At 49.4% G+C, this 20,496-nt stretch overlaps 1 protein-coding gene across 8 annotated transcripts in view; it reads left to right on the top strand.

The window, feature by feature from the left end:
* The window catches only part of LOC124478758 (ephrin type-B receptor 3-like), a 50,745-nt gene that overhangs the window by 19,832 nt on the left and 10,417 nt on the right, over positions 1–20,496 (top strand). For 2 of the 8 annotated variants that reach the window (XM_047037179.1, XM_047037184.1), the window contains exons 2-11: positions 2,523–2,587; positions 6,306–6,978; positions 10,053–10,208; positions 11,462–11,797; positions 14,270–14,394; positions 15,144–15,330; positions 15,868–15,976; positions 17,566–17,618; positions 18,099–18,221; positions 20,037–20,284. In XM_047037179.1, the coding sequence (XP_046893135.1) occupies positions 2,523–2,587; positions 6,306–6,978; positions 10,053–10,208; positions 11,462–11,797; positions 14,270–14,394; positions 15,144–15,330; positions 15,868–15,976; positions 17,566–17,618; positions 18,099–18,221; positions 20,037–20,284 (2,075 nt within the window). Of the gene's footprint in view, positions 1–2,522; positions 2,588–6,305; positions 6,979–10,052; positions 10,209–11,461; positions 11,798–14,269; positions 14,395–15,143; positions 15,331–15,867; positions 15,977–17,565; positions 17,619–18,086; positions 18,306–20,036; positions 20,285–20,496 lie in introns of all 8 variants that reach the window. The other 6 variants (XM_047037177.1, XM_047037183.1, XM_047037182.1 and 3 more) reach the window with 4 other exon arrangements.

Genomic DNA, 20,496 nt, shown 5'->3' on the forward strand with positions numbered 1-20,496 from the left:
GCCACCACCCATGACGTGCTGTACATTTGCATGTCAGTTTTTTTCGGCTCCGCCACAGCCAACTGATCCAGTTTATATATTCTCCTTCATGGCGCACTCTTTATAGCTTCTCTCTGCCATGGTTCCCCCCCCCCCCCCCATCCCCCCCCCCCCCCCTCCCCCTTCTCTCTGCTCCATTTTACGTCCTCAATCCTTTCCATCCTCAGTCCTTCTGTTATGTTTGTGTTTTGCTTCTTTGTGGTATCCTGCAGCGGACGTTCTCAAAGAGGACGCTAAAATGGAGGGTAGAAGAGAAACGGGGGAAAGGTGGAGATGCAAGAAAAGAGGCAGGGTTTTTATCATATTAGCCTGCGCCTTGTCTTTCAGGTTTTTGAACAAGCACCGTGAGGAGGTTTGCCAGCGTTTTAAAAGGCTTTGTGTTGCCTTTTTTTTCTTATTTGCTTGACAAACACCTTCTTCTCCGCCTCACGTGTCAGCAGAATCTGTCTGTCTCACATGTGTACTATGCAGCAAGCTGTACTTTGGTCGTTCTTCCCTTTCATCTCGGGTGGAATAAAAACTCTGTTTTTGAACGTGATTCTCTTCTCCTGCCTCGTTGTAGCGATTGCGTTGCAGTTCCAGAGGGGTCTTGGGCTGGGGGAATTATACCTTCACTTTGGCCTGGCTTCTAATGCAGGATATGTGTGTGTGTGCTTGTGTACATGTGTGTTTGTTTCAGAGTGTCCATGTGTTGTGTGTGTGTGTGTTGGCGTGCGATAATTTTGCGTGTGTTTGTGGGAGGTTGCAAAGGGGTCAGGGGGGCGATGCTTGACTCCATTGACTCGGGCATGGTCCTCCATCAAAAGGCACAATGCGGGGCTTTGCCGGCGTATACACACATCCCAGAGAATGCAAACAAAACAAAACGCTGTGGAATGAACGGGCTAGGTTGCTACTTAAGCTGTCCCGAACGTTCCACAGTTACCACTGAGTCAGGCCTTCCAGGTGTCTCTGTGTGTGTGTGTGTGTGAACACATCGGTGAGGTCAGCAGAAATGAGACAGCGAGGGGGACAAATCAGGATTTAATAGACTAGGTACAGTCGAGGTATATCATTTTCAACCCCATCATCTCTCTTTGAGGTTGCTTGTAAGAGGGGCCTGCACGGCACACTGTCATGCCATGAGTCAAGTCGGGGAAATCCTGCATCTCCAAAGACAATGCAAAAACACTGCCACTGTCACTCAAACACAGTCTGAGACTTGAATGGGAATTCCTATCCAAAGGCACACACTCCTCAAAGCCTGCACTGTATGACTCACAGAGGTCTTTGAGTTCGGTGCGACAATCTGCCTCTGTCAGCGCCCGTGTTCCGACACAGATATTTGCTGTGGGAATGTGTATTTCCTGTGGTTTTTAATTTTTTTATGTCAAATTTCCCCTCAGTTCATCTGAAACACGTACGGTGGAAGAAAGGATAAAAGGCTGGGCTGAAGAGGAGGTGTAGAATACATAAAAACGCTTTTGGGGGAAAGGAAAGGTGTTTTGCGGCTGAAAGAGGAATGCCGTTACAAAACTTTACTGTCGGAGAAGACATGCGAAGCGATGTTTCATCATGTTCATCATCTTGTAAAACAGTGTACCGGTAGGATAATGACAGTGCCAGGTGCTAAATAAGTTCACAGAAAAGGCTCCATTATCTCCACAAAGCGCTCCCGCTTTCCAAGGCAATGGGGGGAGAGAGAGAGGGAAAAGGCAGGGTAGAGATTGGTTGGTTTGAAAAAAAAAGAAGGCAAAAAAGCGAGGGAGTTTGAAGTATATTGACCTCTGTTCAGGGTGAGGAGTTTTTCTTTTGTGCTCCTGAAGTTTATTGCACCCTTATCCTAGCCTTCTGTTCGGGTATATATCTTTTGGAGTTTTATAACCTGTTGCCCCTGAGGGTGGCTGTGTGTAGGTGTGTGTCCATGTGTGTGTGTGTGTGTGTGTCTTTCTGTAGGAAGCAGAACAGACTCTCAGCGACACTCGCGATTGTTTCCTCTGTAAAAACACTGCTAATTAAAACAAATTAGCTTGACGAAGGCCACAATAAAATGTCAGCAATACCTCTTAGATCACCCATTCAGACAGTCTCTCTTTCTCTCTCCGTCTCTCTTTCTCTCTCTCTTTCTCTCTCTCTCTCTCTCTCTCTCTCTCTCTCTGTCTCTCTCTCTCTCTGTCTGTCTCTCTCTCTCTCACACAACATTGTTGTTTTTCTTCCAAATGAACAACTGTTGAGCAATCGATTTTTTTGAATTTCCTTCTCAATCAATGAGCTGCAGTGTTTCTTCACCCCAGACAGGTTATCTTGGCCGAGCTCAAACTTTGAACAAAGACTTTTATAGCTCCTTTCATCTTTATCTTAAAAAGTAAAGTTTCAAACAGGAACCGCTCTGTCTTTTATGATGGCGTAATCTCAGCGACGGTTGAAGATGATTTCGATTTTGCAGATGAATCAGTTTGTCCTTGTCTTAAACTTTATCTTTTTTTCTTGTGATCTTTTCGCAGAAACTTTGATGGACACCAAGTGGGCTACAACAGAATTGGCGTGGACCGCGCATCCCGAAACTGGGGTGAGTTATGGCCGAGTATTCGTGTGTACGGTGTGTGTGTGACGAGGAGATCGGTTCACACGGGATATGCATGAGCGTGCCACGGGATACATGTCAGTTGACCCAGATGGATAAGATACACACACCATCCGTTTTCAGATGCCCGCCCTTCACAGATGTTCCTCACAATACCCAAAAAATTCAAAAAATGCCAAGAGCGCTTGTGAACTGACGCCGAAAGGACTCTGAAATATTTCCTGGTGGTGACCTGTTTCACACTCGGGCCTCCAAATCTCCCACGCACAAAGTGTCGGTGACAGCACCATCTTGGCTTTCCCATGTGGTCCCACAAAGACGACAAGAGTCTTGACCCCCCCCCCCTCGCCCCTCCTTTTTACTTCAAAGACCCCTGCTCTCCTCCCCTATTGCTTTGTGTGGCTCTCTGACTTGGGGGTACCCCCTTGTCTTTTGACTTTGGTGGGTGAGCCCTCACTTTGTCATCCTGCCCCACCCCCCTGCCCTATCGCCGACCATTGCCAGTGACAACCCAGCTGTTCCTAGTCACCCCCCCGAGCCCCTCATCCCTCCTTCCTGCTCACTTACTTCCGAGCAACTAAACACTAATACCACAGACACACTGGTGACCCCCGGCCCCACAATCAGCAGGTCCCGCTGCTCATTCCCCTCCCTCCCTCCCTCCATCCCTCCATACATCCCTCCCTCCATCCCTCCATACATCCCTCTCCCCCTTCCACTGGTAAAAAAAAGAAACTGTAAAATATCCCACCAGTCCAAGGATGGTAATAACACTAACGACCCCCCCCCCCAACACACATCCGCCCCACACCTGCTAAATGCACACACACACACACACACACACACACACACACACACACACACACACACACTAACATCCCGTCTGCCAGCCAAAACCTAACAGATGCTTCTTTTCATCTGGTACAGTGCCCCACTTCTCCGACCCCCCTCCCTCTCCACACACACACACACACACACGATCCTATCCAGATTTGCCCCATCAAAATCCAGGGTTGGTTGATTCCGTTGTCCACATGGCGATACCCCCCCCCCCCCCACCCCCCATTTGTCTTTTAATGGAATGTCATCCAGACGTTGGTTGGCCATGAGCGTCCTTCCCCACCCTTTTTTTCCCTTCCTTTTCATTTGCCTTCATCCTTTCATCCCACCCTCATGCAGAAATATGGGCCCTGCTGTCTTCGCTGGCAAGCTGCCCTCTCCCACCCCCTGTTTTGGGGGATTCTTTATTTATTTACGAGACGCGCGCATGTTTATTTATTCGCTTTCTCCTCGGGAGCATGTCAGATTGTTATTGTTTTGGGTGACAAGTGTTGCCGCGTCGACGCCAAACAGCAACATGGCCACCGCGAGGGGAGAAAGCAGCAAAGGGAATGAGAGAACGAGAGAGGAAAATGGAATCTGAAAAGAGAAGAGAGCCTGAGAGTAGCATATGATCTGTCCAGGTTTCCACTCCCTTTCTCTGTCTCTCTCTGGGAGTTCACTGTGAAAACCCATGGCCCTGCCTTAATATTACACAATAAGGCATAAGACATATCACCAAGGTGTGTGAAGGGATCCAGACAAACGGTCATAAATTGCTTCTCTGCTCCATGACAGACAGACACTTCTAAGGGTTTATAGCTTTCTCTGGGGCACTTATTCTGCAACTAGGGTTATCCGACAGATAACAAAATAGCTAGCATCAGCTAGCCTAAAGCATCCTGGGGCCCAGGTCGTCAACGACAGCAGGCAGCACGTGGCTGGTATTGGACTGTCGGCTTACAGGTTTCTACATGCACACTGCATGCTATGTACATGCTACAAACATGCCCGTTTGTCCGAGCACACTGAGTCATCTTTCGTTGCTAACTGTGAATCCTATCTCTCTGGGTTCGGACTGAGGTCAGGAGGAAGGATGAAGTCTTAAGTCGCCGCACACTCGTCCCTTTATCGCGATCGAGCCGGAACCAAGGTCCGGCTGAATCTGAAAGTAAAATAAGAGCCTTTGACTGGAAAGGACAAAGGGAAAAGGAGTGGACTTGTGAAGCTCACACAACAATTCATCTTGTTAGAAATCGATGCCAAAGAACTTGACCCTCTTGCGAGCGACCCACTTAATTCATTCAGGTTTGGTAAGCAGTGAGTGTCCTGACACTGTTCTTTGGTCTCGCGGGGACGACCTCGTCGCACGCACACACACATACACACTCACGATTCCTGCATCTCTCCCATATTTACCCTACAAGCACACAGCGACTTATTACACCAAACTAAATACCCATTGACACTTCATGCTTTCTCCCCTCGTCCCATTGACCCGGCTGGTGATTATCGATTCCCCAATGGTCCCTCCCCTTTCAGACCGCTCCGCCATACTAATGCCCTCCCTCAGCTGGAGTTAAGCCTCACCCCCCCCCCCCTCCAGTCTCCTGGGTTTTCCTGGATGAATAGCCTGTGTCTCCAGCATCCATATCACAGACTTAATTAAGACCCAAAAGCCTCAGTGAAAAACACTGCTTTAGAAAACAAATGTTTTTTCTTCTTCTTCTCCCCTCCCTCATTTTATCTCTTTCTGAAATATTTCAAAGTTCTTAAGGCCAACTTATTTATTTTATTTTTTTGGGGGGGGAGGGGTTCTCCCTCGAGTTTTGTGGTTTCTTGAACATCTGGTGAACGTTCACTGATAGCGCCTGCTTATAATCGGCAAGGCTGTCTTTGAAGAACATTGCGCAAAGTGGGTGTGGGCTCGTTGTCTGGAAGCATAGAAGGTGCAAGCAAACCCATGGGGATCTAGGACATTCTTAGCTGAAAAAAGTGCATGTTAACTTTATCCATTTAGCTCCTTTTAAATTAAATGAGCTGCTTTGATAGATTTAATCACCAAAACATTATCAGGTGACGGGGATTACCTATTCAGACTTGTTTGCGATTTAAATAAGTAGGCCTACCTGAATAAAAGCCTTTCCTTGAGGGAAATAAAACATTTAGTTGACATGCTCATTTTACAAAACCAATAATCACAGTTTAGCCCTTGTAATTCACCGCTTTGGCTGTAGCTGTGTGGGAGAGGGAAAATACACAATTATGAAGGTCATGCTCTCCTTCTCTCTGCCGTCCAGAGGACAAGGATATCGTTGCGCTGTAATTGAAGTGTAATTGGTTGTGAAGCGATGCGGCGACGAGGTAAACACCCAGCGATGTTCGTCGGAAAGCACCGGGGTTGACACGCCGCTGTAATTGTGATGAATCCACCGTCCTCGTCCCTGACTCATTGCCACGGTAACCACAGATGAATTGCAAAAGACGCAGACGGGGGAAACCGCACTCGACTTCACAAAGCTGACCGCGGCGTACAGTAGTCAGAAAAAGACGCAAACGCGAGACCTCGAAAGAAAATCGAACTGTGCTTCACTTTTATCTCTCAGCCCTAGCCTACCGCTCCTCTTCCTTCGCCACGTTATTTCATGTCAAGCCGTTAGAAAGTTATTTCTGAGCGCTGTGCAAAGTTTCGGACTACAAGCCTGTTCGTGTAATCCATGATTGTTCCCAAAGGCCCATAAAGCCTAGAGGCGATGACCGTACCCAAAACCCAGACTCCTCTCACTCTGTATCTCCTCTTGATAGCCATGTGTGCCAAGTTCTTCAAAAAAATATGACACGCATTCACGTCCCTCTAACACTCTGCCTTCTCTTTCCCCTCTAGTGGGAGGAGGTGAGCGGATACGACGACGCCATGAACCCCATCAGGACGTACCAGGTGTGCAACGTCCGCGAGGTCAACCAGAACAACTGGCTCCGCAGCGACTTCATCCCCCGCAAGGACGTGCTGCGCGTCTACGTGGAGATGAAGTTTACCGTCCGCGACTGCAACAGCATCCCCAACATCCCCGGCTCCTGCAAGGAAACCTTCAACCTCTTCTACTACGAGTCGGACTCGGACTCGGCCACGGAAACCAGCCCCTTCTGGATGGAGAACCCTTACGTCAAAGTGGACACCATCGCGCCGGACGAGAGCTTCTCCATGCTCGAGTCAGGCCGGGTCAACACCAAAGTTCGAAGTTTTGGTCCTCTCTCGAAGGCGGGCTTCTACTTGGCCTTCCAGGACCTTGGAGCGTGCATGTCCCTCATTTCGGTGAGGGTCTTCTATAAGAAGTGCTCCACCACCATCGCGAACTTCGCCGTGTTCCCGGAAACGGCGACCGGGGCGGAGGCGACTTCTCTGGTCATTGCCCCCGGGACGTGCGTGTCCAACGCCTTGGAGGTGTCCGTGCCCCTCAAGTTGTACTGCAACGGGGACGGCGAGTGGATGGTTCCTGTCGGCTCCTGCACATGCGCATCGGGATTCGAGCCCGCCATGAAGGACACCCAGTGTCAAGGTCAGTTTTGTCGGCCATTTGAGTTCACTGCTATTTTTCAGGCTACTCATCTGCTTTATTATAATTTTTTGTTAAGATATCCGTATGTCACAAGGATCAGCCACTATAAGATATAGAACACATTCCATCGCTAAAGGGAGTGTCTACGTCTTTGACTGCAATACGGCCAGATAGCGAGTTAATATATAAACGCAAGTACTTGGGCAGCTGTCAGTTTATGACACGAACACGGCCTCACAGGTCTAGGTGTGATAGAGAACATGACAGGTTCACAGAGGTTCAGCCGAAGGTGAATCAAAACAGCCGACGCCAGACGTGGAGTGCAGGTGACAGCAAGGGGAGGAGGGGGAAGGATGAGGCGGACGCATGTGGAATTTCTAACGCTGGGGAGGCCACGGGTCAAATGGAGAGTAGGGGGAGATGTCAGATTTATGGATTGGTGGTCTTGAAAGTGATGCGTCTCTCTGGGTGTGTGCGTGCGTGTTTGCGGATGTGTGTGTGTCAGCACGGAACTGTAACCATGCAAAGAGAGGGCAGAGGTTTTCCCAGAGTGAGGAAACAGAGTAGAAAGAGAGAAAGATGAAAAGGAGGACCCAGTGATCAAATGAGGGGTTCAGGCTGACGGGCCCTATGGTGGGTGGTGGGTGTCGAATGTGTGCCCACCTTTAGGGGCACTGTGAGAAGGCACAGTAAATCCATGACAGGGTGTGTGGTTAAAAACTCATTTGTTTGCTCGTGGCAGCTCAAGGTCAAAGCCCTGGCGACTGCGCCCAATAAAAAACTCTCTAATCAAGTCTACCGGAAACCACGGGGGATAAATCCCTCTCTCTCATTCTCTTTCCTTCTCTCTCTATCTCTCTCCTTCTCTCTCTCTCTCTCTCTCTCTCTCTCTCTCTCTCTCTCTCTCTCTCTCTCTCTCTCGAATGAGTTGCGAGAACCTTTTTTGACGTGCTCATATTTTCTCCCGCTGACTCTCTCACGCACCCGATCTCCTTTCACTACATTCGCCCTCCTTCCCTCTGTGTTCGTCTCTCCGTCTCCTCGTCCCTCCGTCCTGTCTTGCCCTCCTCTTCTTCCTAACGTGAAGGCCATAGCTCTCATTACTGGAATACTCCACCACAGCACAGTAAGGAGGACATGAACATGAATATTAATTTAGGCGTTCTTTTTTTCTTTTTTTTTTTTACTCCTCCAGCTCCACATTTTTTTAAATCCTCATTCTTTTTTGCCCCTCTTTTTTTCCCCGCACATCCAATTTTCTGCATACATTCTAATCAGTTCCTTAAGCCCTGTGCTCTGCATGAGAGGGTAAGAGACAGAAAAGGGGAAAGAGAGAGAGAGAGAAATAGCTGCTAAAAAAGCCTGCAGGATTAGCATATTCTCTGCCTCTTCCTCCTCCTCTTCCTCTCTCTTTTTCTCTCTCTCACCCCTTTCCCCTGTCAGTAGTGCTGCTGAAAGGAGAAGGAGGATAAAAGGAAAGGAATGACTTCTTACCTCACTGGAAGCGATTGATCAGCACTTTTAGTCCTTCGCAGAACAACTTTGCCTCTTTAAAGGAAAAGCTCTGCTAGATCTTTTTTGGGTGCCTTAATCAAATGCTCCATCTCTTGGTCTTGCGTTAGCTTGTAAACAGAATTGCTTTCTGCAGCTCTCATTTGTAAAGCTCATTAAGTGCAGTAATTGTATCCTAAATTTTGAACCGGAATTAATTTCCTGTTACAGGAGCTCAGCACCCACATTTGAAGCTGTTACTTTTCTACCAGCTAACACCCGGTCAAATATTATTTTTTTGCCATATCATCTGTTAGCGCTTCCTGTTAGCAATCATTGCAAAGGCTTTGATTAATGGTGGAAGAATAAACACACTCAACACTAATGTACACCTTTCAGTCAGCTAATGTAGCGCTGTGCTAATATTGAATCTTAAAAAAGGAAAAACTAAGACGTGACGACCGTGAACAGAACACCTGCAAGGCGAGTGCTCACCTTTGCCCTTTGGTATTTTCGACTGAGAACAAACACAAAGCCAGAGGCTAGAGTGTTACTAACACTGAAAAACAGGCTTGTCCTTGACATGCCGGCGAGCTAGCAAGTCAGCTAATCAACTGCCCCAGTAAACTTTGTCTCTTTTACTTACTCCCTGCTCTTCGTTAAACGAAATGGCGGGCTCATTCATCTTTTAACAAGACAGTTTACCTCAAGATAAAGCCAGCCGGAGCATTCTAGATCACAGTGCCGCTGTCATAGCTTCCCAGCTCGCTCATAATTTATCGGCTGTGTTATAAACTTCCAAACAAGCCACTTGTTAAATGGATAGGGACTCTACAAAGGATCTCCTTCCTATCACAGTCTTCATCAGGGTAAACTTAGCCCTTCTTTTTGAGAAGCATTCCGCTCAAAGTCAAATCCAAGGGAGCTAAATTGAACAGATTTGAGAAAGGGGACAGAGTTTAGAGAAAAGCTTCTTAGTAATGAGAACATTACTAGGATGTGACGGTTGTTCTCTGGCGGAGAATACAACAGAATAGGATAGAATAAAACTTTATTTTTCATCCAGGATGCAAATGTTTCTTTGGAATCACCTCCGTGAAAGTTTGTGTGTGTGTGTTTACGTAGAGAGCAAGTTCAGATCAAGGCTTCATGTTTGGGTGTTTCCTCTGAGGGGTGTGTATGTAATTTGGGATGACAGGGTGAGCATGAGTGCATGGGTTTATGCAAAGGCCTGCTTGTTGCTTAAAACCTCCTCTTCCTCTATGGTTTTGTGGAGGACGTGCCCCAGAGAAAGGGGAGAAAAGCAAACCAAAACAGACAGACACACCAGGACACAAGGCCCACAACTGCGAGCTGTCAATCACGGATTCAAGCACTTTTATTTGGTTTCCGACTAAAGCTCGGTGAAAAGCCCTCACAAACACACGCACACATGTTACACCCCCCCCCCCCCCCGAAGAAAAGCAAGAATCCATTTGAAAGCTTTGACTTTCATATTCCATCCGAGCCCTACAGTAGCCCTTTTAACCTCGTCATTCAGACTAACTGACTCACTCGATCTTTCTCTCCCTCTTTGTCCTCAGCTTGCAGCCCAGGCACATTCAAATCCAAGCAGGGACTAGGCTTCTGCTCCCCGTGCCCACCCAACAGCAGAGCCAGCTCCGGGGCAGCCAGCGCGTGTGCCTGCAGGAACGGCTACTATCGCTCCGATACCGACTCCATGGACTCTGCCTGCACCAGTATGTGGACCCGCGTTTTTTTTCTTTTCCCGTCGATCGAATCTGCTGCTCTGAAGGAACACCATTCAAAGCTGTTCGGTGGTGTTGGTTATGTGTGTGTTCTGACGGTAGCTTTGTCGGGAGGTCGACCGTGGTGTCTGCCTCCACAGAGCAGAGGTGATTCTTCAGCTTAGGTTGATGGAGGGATTTCACGAGCAGTGTTCGACTGACGCTGAGTCGGGAGATACATCTGAGACTGAACCTTGACCTGAAAACCGAGATATTTGGTCACCCAACTGCTAGGCCCTGAACACATTCCCACAGCACTGCCTCAACTCAACACATCAAACAGCACCACCCTCCCAATTTGATCAAAGTGCTATCTGAACACTATCAGTCCACTTTCCCTGCATAGGCTTTACAACCACACGGTTGCCACCCATGTGCGACAGAGAGAGAAAAGGAATTTATCTGGCGAACACACCTCACTTAAGAGCAAAAAAAACGGCTTATCCGTTTGCCTTTGGAGGAACTGGAAGTCATCTCTGTTGTTGTAGCTGCCGGGTTTGTTTGATTCTCCCACAGAGTCAGTCGGAGATAAGGCTTGGTTAATTGGATAAGAGTCATTCTGGCTCTGCCAGTAGACTCCCCCTCCACACACACACACACACACACACACACAAACAGCAGTATCCTGTGACACTCGGCAAACAAGGCCATTCCAGAACAAACTCTTGTTCCTTTTTTTGTTGTTGACAGATACAGGAACATGGGGAAGTTTAGATTGATGTTTTTCGTTTTTGTAATAAACACACAATAGACTAGAAAGGTGCTGATTTCAATGAAGCAAAGCGTCATCAACTGTCTTAATAACCTTAAACCCTTAAACAAGCAGGGAAAACGTCATGGTGGAATTTGATCAAAACCAAATGATTGATACTTGATACTTCATTACAGTATTGCGGTACGAATTATTACACATGTGAAACTTGGTACGGGTTAGGTTGGGCTTTCAAGATGTAAGTGTCTATGAACATCGATTTTTGTTTTGTGTTTTGAGAACACAAACCTTAATGGTCCCTTTATATCCCCCTCTCACTCTTTACACTCCTTTGTGGTAACCTAAACCACTTAAAATTAATACTACACATTTGTGCCTACACTGTGCTATAGGTATTGCTATGTAGTAACTGGCCAGTCAATATAACCATAATGTTTCGGCAACCAACCGTTGACACAAAATTCCACCATGCTCACTCATGTTTCCTTTCCAGCTGTTCCCTCCGCCCCTCGCAACGTCATCTCCAACGTCAACGAGACCTCCCTGGTGCTGGAGTGGAGCGAGCCGCGCGACTCGGGCGGCCGCGAGGACGTCTTCTACAACGTCATCTGCAAGAAGTGCTCGCCCGAGCGCGGCGTGTGCTCGCGCTGCGACGACAACGTGGACATCTCCCCTCGCCACCTGGGCCTGACCCAGCGCCGCGTGGCCGTCAGGAACCTGCAGGCCCACACCCAGTACAGCTTCGAGATCCAGGCGGTCAACGGCGTGTCCACCAGGAGCCCGTACACGCCTCAGTTCTACGCCGTCAACATCACCACCAACCAGGCCGGTAAGGTCGCCCACGCTTGCTTCTGCCACGGGTTGTAGGGACAATTGTCAGGGAAAAGGCCATTGCACACCGAGTCGGAAATTTTCGTGTGCGTTTTTCTTCGCAATCGTCAGCCTCAACATTTGGTGGCTCTGAATTTCTAACAGAAAATATCAAAATACTGGCTATGGATGCGAAGATGCAGAAAATCGAACCCGATCCAAACTTTTTTTTTACGGACGAAAGTTTCGGAGGCAGTGTGTAGGCGCGATTGACATAACGTGAGGTCGTATTTATTTTTTAATGTGCGCAAATTTCGGATACGAATTTTGGACTCAGTGTGCAATGGCCTAAAGAGTCTCTCCAAGACTTATGGAGAAATGTAACAGGTGCAAGTAGGGTTACAGCGAGCCCTTCTCCAAAAAGTTTCCAAGGACGACTTCCCAGATGGATGTGTGTAACGAACCATCTGGTAAGGCAGGTTAAAGATAATGAACCTCATTCCTAGTCGTAGCCTAAATCTATCCCCCATCCATCCTATTGCGTTCCCAAGCCAAAGAACATTCAGAAAATGTGTACGAGTACAGTACATACACGTAGGTGTGTGTTACATGTATATATCCTTTGAGTGAGGATTTGCAAGGCTTTCAAAAAAGAATACTGCATGAATGCTTTCAAGAGAGACAGACCATTTTTTTCCCACACGCCTACAGTGTTCTCCGCACACTGACGCATATAGCACAAGCGATGGGAGCACACCGATGTGTTGAACCTACAGTCTTCTGCCCACTGTAGCCGTCCCACTGCTCTCCCTCTCTCTCGCTGCCCACTACATTTACAAGAACAGTGCGGATCTAGGCCACCGAGGCAGTTTGCTGGCGTGTCCTTCTTTGGCTGGCCCCGTCAGCACATCCTGTCTAAGATGCACGCTAGCTGAGCGATGGACGAGCATGTTGTGCATACGTGGTAAATGCGGTGAATGCAACTGCATTGTACACTTTGGTGGAAGTCAATTGTATTGGCTGTCGAACATGAAAATGGCAGACTCAGAATTGCAGGAGACGCCCATGGAGTCAGAGTGCTGCGTCGTTTTTGATAGTCAATTGGAGCAGTTCGGTGAGAAGGCGACGTTCATGTTCCTGTGCTGAACCAGTTCTGCTTCACGAAGCTAGCGTCTCGGGTCCGTTCCTGGAGTTTGCGCTACGAGGCATGCACAGAGCGCCTCGGGGATTATCTCCCAGTGTTTCTCTGTGCTCTTGTGTTCCTCCTCTCCCTTCTTCTGTTCTTCCTTTCACAACAGTGTCGGGATTGCCCTCCTATTGGTGGATGAGACCCAGTGAGGCCCCCATTGTTTTAACAGGGGCTCGGGCACCAGGGTGACAAGGACCCACGTCCATCCCCAGTGTCCCAGGTCAGGGAGGGTCGGTGGGGGGCGATCAGATTATCCTCCCCGCTAGCTGCGATACCCCTGCTGGACTCCTCCCCCATGCATACACATTCACCTTTTAAGAACAAAAATAAATACCGGGGGCGATAAGCCCTGGAGGACTGGCCCTGTGGTTCCTCCAGAGTCTCAGCTGGAAGAAGGCCCCTTAATCCCCAGGCTAGAGTGACCGGGGGATCTGCCCAGGAGGCATTGTCTCCTGGGGGAGAGAGGGGTCTGGGAGGGTTGGGTGGCCGGTGGTGGTGGTGGTGATGGGGGAGTTTGGGAGGGCAAAGACAAAGAAATGTCTGGAGGGTTGGAGACAAAGACAAGAGGCGGAGTGATGGAGAAAAAAAGTACAAGGAAAAGGATCAAAGAACCGGACCTGGGGATTAAAAAGCTTTTAACAAAGAGTTTTGGAGAGAAAGAGAGAGAGAGAGCAGGAGAGACAGAGACAGAGTCAGAAGGCAAGGAGGGAGCAAATGAGGGAGTGAGGGATGTTGTTGCGTGAAAAGGAGAGATAGAGATACCTCAACGCGAGGGATGAAACTAGAGAAGTTAAGAGTGAAAAGGGTGGGAACATGGAAGTAAGTACATTCTATCGAGGGAACGAAAGGACAAGAAAAGGTAGAAACGAGAGGGAGGAGAGGTGAGGTGCAGGGAGACAGACTTCTTGGCATAATGGGGAGAATATTTCAGAATGAAAATCATGCGTGAGTGTGTGTGTGTGTGTGTGTAACCAGGGGGAGGTGGGCTGGATCTTCCAGATACTAAGCTGCCGGTTTCGTGGCGTGATTTCCTTGTCACAGAGGAATTACAAATCTCTTGTGTCCCAGAGGAGTTGGCCAGGGACGATTCTAGGGAATGGTGCTGCATACCAAACACCAACTTTAGCCTCCCAGTTCAACTCACAAAACCTCACAAAGCTTCAATGCAGGTCTTAGACTTTGGGATTTTAGGCCTGTGTGTCTAGACAAAAGCGAGTAGAACTCAGAAACACACAGATAGTGAATGAAACAAATTCTTCCCTCTGTAAACCCCCCCCCCCCCCTGCCCCCCCTCCCCCTCAGCTCCCTCTGCAGTGCCCACGGTCCACCTGATGGGGGCGACAGCGAACACCATGAGCCTTTCCTGGCTGCCCCCGGAGAAACCCAACGGAATCATTCTGGATTACGAGATTAAGTACCATGAGAAGGTAAGCAGCAATGTAAATCAACGGTTCTAATTCCATCCCCTTTTCACAAGAATTTAGAGCGCCCCATAGGAAATCAAGTCACTGAACAGCAAAATGCAACTAATCGTAACCAAACAAGTCCAAACAAGGGCGCCGAATCAAATCCCTTCCTTCCGTCTTATGTTTCCCCTCTTCTTCCTCTTGTCCTCTCCATCATCCCTTCATCTCCCCTTCTTTCTTTCTTTCCTTTTCTTTTTGGCTTCCCTTCCTTTGGATCCTCTGTCTGTTGGATCTGTCCAATCCCCCCCCCCCCCCACCCCCCCGTCTCGTCGTTTCAAAGTTTCTGTGTTAGTGGCCAGTGCCATAAGCCAAGCAGGGGGCCAGAAAGCTATGGATTTGCCTTAGGGAGGGAACAAAGACTCCTTGTATCGGCTCCATTTGTTGTTTGTTGTTCTCTCTCTGTCTCTCTCTCTCCCTCTGTCACACACTCTCTTTCCCTCTAATTCTCTCTCATTCGCATTAAACCCGAGCCTGCTCAATGGCTGTTTACTGAGATTGGCTGGCCGCGTCGCCCCAGAGCTGATGTTGAAAAAGGCAGATGAGAGAGAGAGAGAGACAGAGACAGAGAGAGACAGAGAGAGACAGAGAGAGAGCGAGAGCGGATGAATACCAAAGGGCAGAACGAGGCACGAGAGGGCTTGGTGCGTTCCCTCCCCGTTTCGCCGCTTCAGCCCCGTGTCTGGTTCTAAGCGTTATCTCTCACTCGGCAGGACCAGGCCGAGGCCATCGCTCACACCATGACGGCCCAGCGCAGCTCAGCCCGCATCGAGGGGCTGAAGCAGAGCACGCCGTACGTGGTGCAGGTCCGGGCCCGCACGGTGGCCGGCTACGGACGCTACAGCAGCCCCGCCGATTTCAGCACCAACCAAAACAGTACGTTTTCCAAAACGTCCGTAGGTATGTGTGTAGCATATCCCAAACTGAACACATGCACTGTATGTATACACGTCTTTTCATTCCTACATTCATGATCTATTCCAGTACTCTGGAGTGTAGTGTTTTGGATAAGTCATGCACAATTATTCTGAGAAGCGATACAGTTGGTTGTTAGTTGTTTTAGAGGGGAACTGTTTGACCTGGTACGACCTAGCTAGATATCTGTCCTTATTTGAATAATTTTACAATTTCCCAATCAGCTAGACTGAAGTTATAGTATCATAAAATGTAACCGTTCAACAGACAAACATGTTTGGGCATCGTAAAGATATTTCTCGATGTCTTTGATATGAGCTAGGAGCACATGTAGCATATGATTCTGTAAATCATGTGGGAGGCCAAAGCTTATACATAGAAGGGGTGTCTTGTGGCATGACATCATTCCTGGAGTTATGCACTCTCGTGGGTGTCTTTAATGTGCTGGCGACAGGTTCTTTGCATAGCCTGCTTCTCACTGCTACGCCGCTAACCTTTGTTCCTCTGACCTGACCCCCACAGCTGACCCAGATAAGTCGCTTCAAGAGCAGCTTCCTCTCATCGTGGGGTCAGCCACTGCCGGCTTCGTCTTCATCATCGCTGTCGTCGTGATAGCCATCGTCTGCCTCAGGTGAGAACGGAAGAGATTCGAAATAACACAACATACCGACAGGGTACGCTACCGTGTTTTGATGTGAGGGCGATGGCGAAAAAGTTCACACCGACCCGTCCACCTCACGCACAGTGCTGACATTCGTTTCGGATTACGAGAGGACGGTTTCAAAATGTCATTTTTTGGCTTCAAATGTCCCTCAAGTCAGCACAAGCCCTAAAACCCCTCAAATGTACCCCCCCCCCCCACACACACACACACCCACCTCCGCCTCCCACCCCCCTGTCAGGTTTGGCAGTTGGAGATTAGCCTCCTTGGATGTGAAAACGACAGCAGCTTTCGGCGCTAGCTAGCGAACAAGCTAACAAGCTCCGTGGACTCGGCACGAGAGCCAGCTGCCCGGACCGATGGCCCTGATAGCGTGGTTCAGCCGTCCTGGGTGTCCCCGCCACCGCCCGGCACAAAGAACAGCTCTCCCTCCCTCAGAAGTGCCCCCTGTTGACTCGTCCAGTCAGACTGCCAGTCATCAACCATCTGCCGGCGGCGGTAAATGGTTTGCGGCGGTGATTGTGCCGGACGAGCACGAGGGTTGGCACCATGTGACTGGCACTGACGGGCCCGCCTCTGGCGGTACGGGGGGGGGGGGGCACGGTCTCGCTCCGAGCGGCCCGTGTCTGACAAACGCGGGGCCCGGTCGCGTTCGACCGAATCGTGATCCTCCTCCTCTTCTCCACTCCTTTCATTTTCCTGCTTTTTCCACTACCGTTACATTGCGTCTCCTCGGTGTCTTAGCCGGGGTGCTGCGTCTGTCCCCGAAAGAAATAAAAAGAGAGAATGGAAGAAAAAAAAAACGGAGCCTCCGCATATTCCGGAACTTCATTTGAATTGGAAATGAGATGCAAATCACCGGCGGGTATTATTGCCCCGGTTACTGGTTAGACAACAAAGGAAGGACATTAACATGTAATTTCAACAACCCCCCCCCAACCCCCCACACACACATACACCCATACACCCTTGTCTTGTCATACCCCCACCCACCCCCCACACCACCACCACCGCACCCATTAATGGACTGATACAGACAAGGGGGGAGAGGAAGACGAGAAGGGGAAAGAGGGGGGATGGGGGGTTGGAATCAGCCGCGTGGAGGCTGAAACGGTGTGAGCGAGGGGCGAGGGTGACGAGGGAAGCAGCTGACGTCGTCTCCCGGCCTCATTTAAGGGGGGGGGGTATCGCGGGTGTGCGAGAGTTTACACGGCTGCCACGTCAGACAAAGGAAATGGAAATCGATGTTTTCACACCAAATTATGCCTCTTTGTGTGTCTTGGTAAACATTCTCCCCGCCCCCAGCTTGGGATAGACGTGCTGTGTGAATACGGTATATGATTGGCATTGCGACTGCAGTACAGTATACATGACTGCATATCCTCGCTGGGGTTATCCTCCATCTGCAGCGACACAGCTGCCCGTTATCCTCTCCCCGGCCCTCGGCGATGAGAGAACACGTAGTCTTTGGGTTCGACGGAGTAGGCCCACGCAGACTGTGTGAAAAAAAATCCCTTTGGCTGACGTTTGTGTTTTGTTCTCGTTCCGTTGGCCCACAGGAAGCAGAGGAACGGCTCAGAGTCCGAGTACACAGAGAAGTTGCAGCAATACAGTAAGTCCCTCCTCCCTGTCAGCCATTAGCTGCTACGCATCCTCCTGAAAACACAGCAAACCTAGTCGGACACATTAACTATTCCTGAACAGAGTGTTAAAAAATCCCTACTCCATACGTCTGGAAGTAACGCCACGTCACTGTTGATGGATGGATGGTATACTACTACTAGTAATAATAATATATGTGCTTTTCAGCACTGTTTATACACACTACAATGTTAAATTGATCAGATGACACAATCTGGTTTATAATCGCACCGTAATTATATTCAAGGCTGAAGCAGTAATAGCAGCTACACTTGAATTGCTTTAAAATAATCTTCCAATCCATCAATCAATCAATAACTTAATCACTCAACCACGCAATCAATCACCCAATCAGTCGACTCTCTCACTTGCATCATTTTTCATTGGCCAGTCCTGATTGGCGGCCTCGATTCATGTGGTTTTGTTCTTCTCACTAATGAATCCCCTATAGTCACGCCGGGCATGAAGGTCTATATCGACCCCTTCACCTATGAGGACCCTAACGAGGCGGTCCGCGAGTTCGCCAAGGAGATCGACATCTCCTGTGTGAAGATCGAGGAGGTCATCGGCGCAGGTAACCAACCCAAGCTCCTGAGCTACAGGGGGAAGAATGCTAGTCACCTCCAGGCCATACCCTTAGAGGACTTCACGCCAAGCGGTACTTTCACTCAATTCAATCGTCCCCACCCCTTCCTTTCCCACCTGCCTTCTCTTCCTCGTTCCGTGCTGGCAACCTCGACGCCACCTTCTCCTCTTTTCTCAATCTGAGTCCGCACGCCGTCCTTTGGGCAAGACGCGTCTACCTCGACCTCGACCCGCTGCCCTCACAGCTGTGTAGAAACGCCGTAGATATCGCGGACTCGGGCCAAATGTGTATTGACAATGTTAACAGTGGGCTCCATCGGTCCCAATGAGCTGCAATGAAATACAGAGAAGTTGAGAGGCAAGACCAATTGAATGCAACTTTGCGGATTTGAATACTTGAAATCCAAATTTGACCTGTGTTCCTCTTAGTTCGTCCTCCTTAGCCATGATTGCCATTTTGTTTTTGTTCAATAAGTGATTACCATCAAGTTCAACTCCCCCAAATGGCTGCCCAATCCTGCTTCTGGATACGGGCCTTGGAGGAAGTTGTTGAATTTGATCTAAGAAGCACTTCAATTGATTAGTTTCCTACTTGAATCTAGTAGAATTAACTATAACAACAACTTCCCAGGGCCATGATTGGTCAACTCTTACTCTGGCTCTCTTTCGTTAAGCATCTTGAGGACCTACTCAAAACTTAGCCTTTGACGGCGCTTCTGACCTTTGACCTTATCACTTATCGGCTTTGCCATTTGCGGTCGTTCTTCCTGTTCCTTTAGAAACCCCCTTGTTCTGTCCTTTTCCCTGAATCCCCCCTTGTCTTGTATTAGTTAAGATATTTTTAATTGAACATTGAAACCGTTTTTTTGGTTTATTTCTCCTGCTATAAACAGCTGTAGGACTATGTTAACTGATTCAGATGACTCTTAGCCTTGTGTATGTAAGCTGAAGTGAAGAGTTGTGATGGGGATCGAGAGGCTGTGTACAGCTGGCCCCACCGCACTACCACTGCTACTACTTCTGCTGCTACTACGAAACAGCCTTAACACCTGCTGCTGCTACTTGTAATCCGTCGCTTCCCAGCCTTCCGCCAAAAGTGACAAAGCCCAACCCCTGTCCTCCCTCCCTTTTCCCTCCCTCCCTTCCTCCCTCCATCCCCTCCTACCCCCCACCCCCTGGGTTCTCCTCCACCTCTCTCCCTCCCTCCCTCTCTCCCCTGGTTTTTCTCTCTCTCGCCAACGCTGCCTGTCTCCTCCTCTCTGGCTCTCTCTCTCTGGCGCACGCTCGGCACAGGCCCTCGACACAAGGCGTCCACGACGCCCAGGACCCCCAAGCTCCTCACGCCTCCCGTCTCCTCCTCCTCCGCCCATACCCTTGACCCCTCTGAAGCCTAACCCCGCCCCCACTCCCCTCCCCCCCCTCCACGCCTGCCTCCCCCCCCTTCCCCAACCTCTCCATCCTTTCATTATTTCCCACAGCCCCCGACTTCTCGCCCGACTCCACGCCCATCCACGCTCCTAACTGCTGCCACTGCCCCCCCCCTTCCCCTCTACATCTACCGCTCCGAGACACCGTACACACACCCTGCCCCCCCCCCCCCCGCCCCTGAACCCTGGCTTCTTTGGCAGTCTTCCCCTATCCCTTCCCCTCCCGCTGTCCTTCCCCGACTCCTTGGTTCTAACCAGTAACTGTCCCTCTCCCCTCTCTCCCCCCACTCTCCTCCACTCTTCCGACCTTCCTCTCTTCCCTCCATCTCTCGCTCGCTCTCTCTCTCTCTGTTCCCCACCCCCGTCCGCTCTCGCAGGAGAGTTTGGGGAGGTGTGCCGGGGTCGCCTTAAGCTACCCGGAAGAAGGGAGATCATCGTGGCCATTAAGACGCTGAAGGTCGGTTATACCGATCGTCAGAGGCGGGACTTCCTGTCCGAGGCGTCAATCATGGGCCAGTTCGACCATCCCAACATCATCCGTCTGGAAGGCGTGGTCACCAAGAGTCGGCCGGTCATGATCGTCACAGAGTTCATGGAGAACGGAGCGCTGGACTCTTTCCTCCGGGTAAGAAGTGGTTGATATTTCACAAAGGAATTGTATATTGATGATCAGGCTAAACGGTGACAAATCGCATTGAAGGATCAAACAATCATAATGAGAATGTATTTTCATGTGATTTTATCTGAAAGAAAAAACATCTGTCCTTGTTTTGAAGGCTTGGACAGACTAGTTTGACAGAAAAATTATAGAAGTCATTTGGTACATGTCTATTCAGG

The sequence above is a fragment of the Hypomesus transpacificus genome, chromosome 16, assembly GCF_021917145.1.
Source record: "Hypomesus transpacificus isolate Combined female chromosome 16, fHypTra1, whole genome shotgun sequence".
Taxonomy (NCBI): Eukaryota; Metazoa; Chordata; class Actinopteri; order Osmeriformes; family Osmeridae; genus Hypomesus; species Hypomesus transpacificus.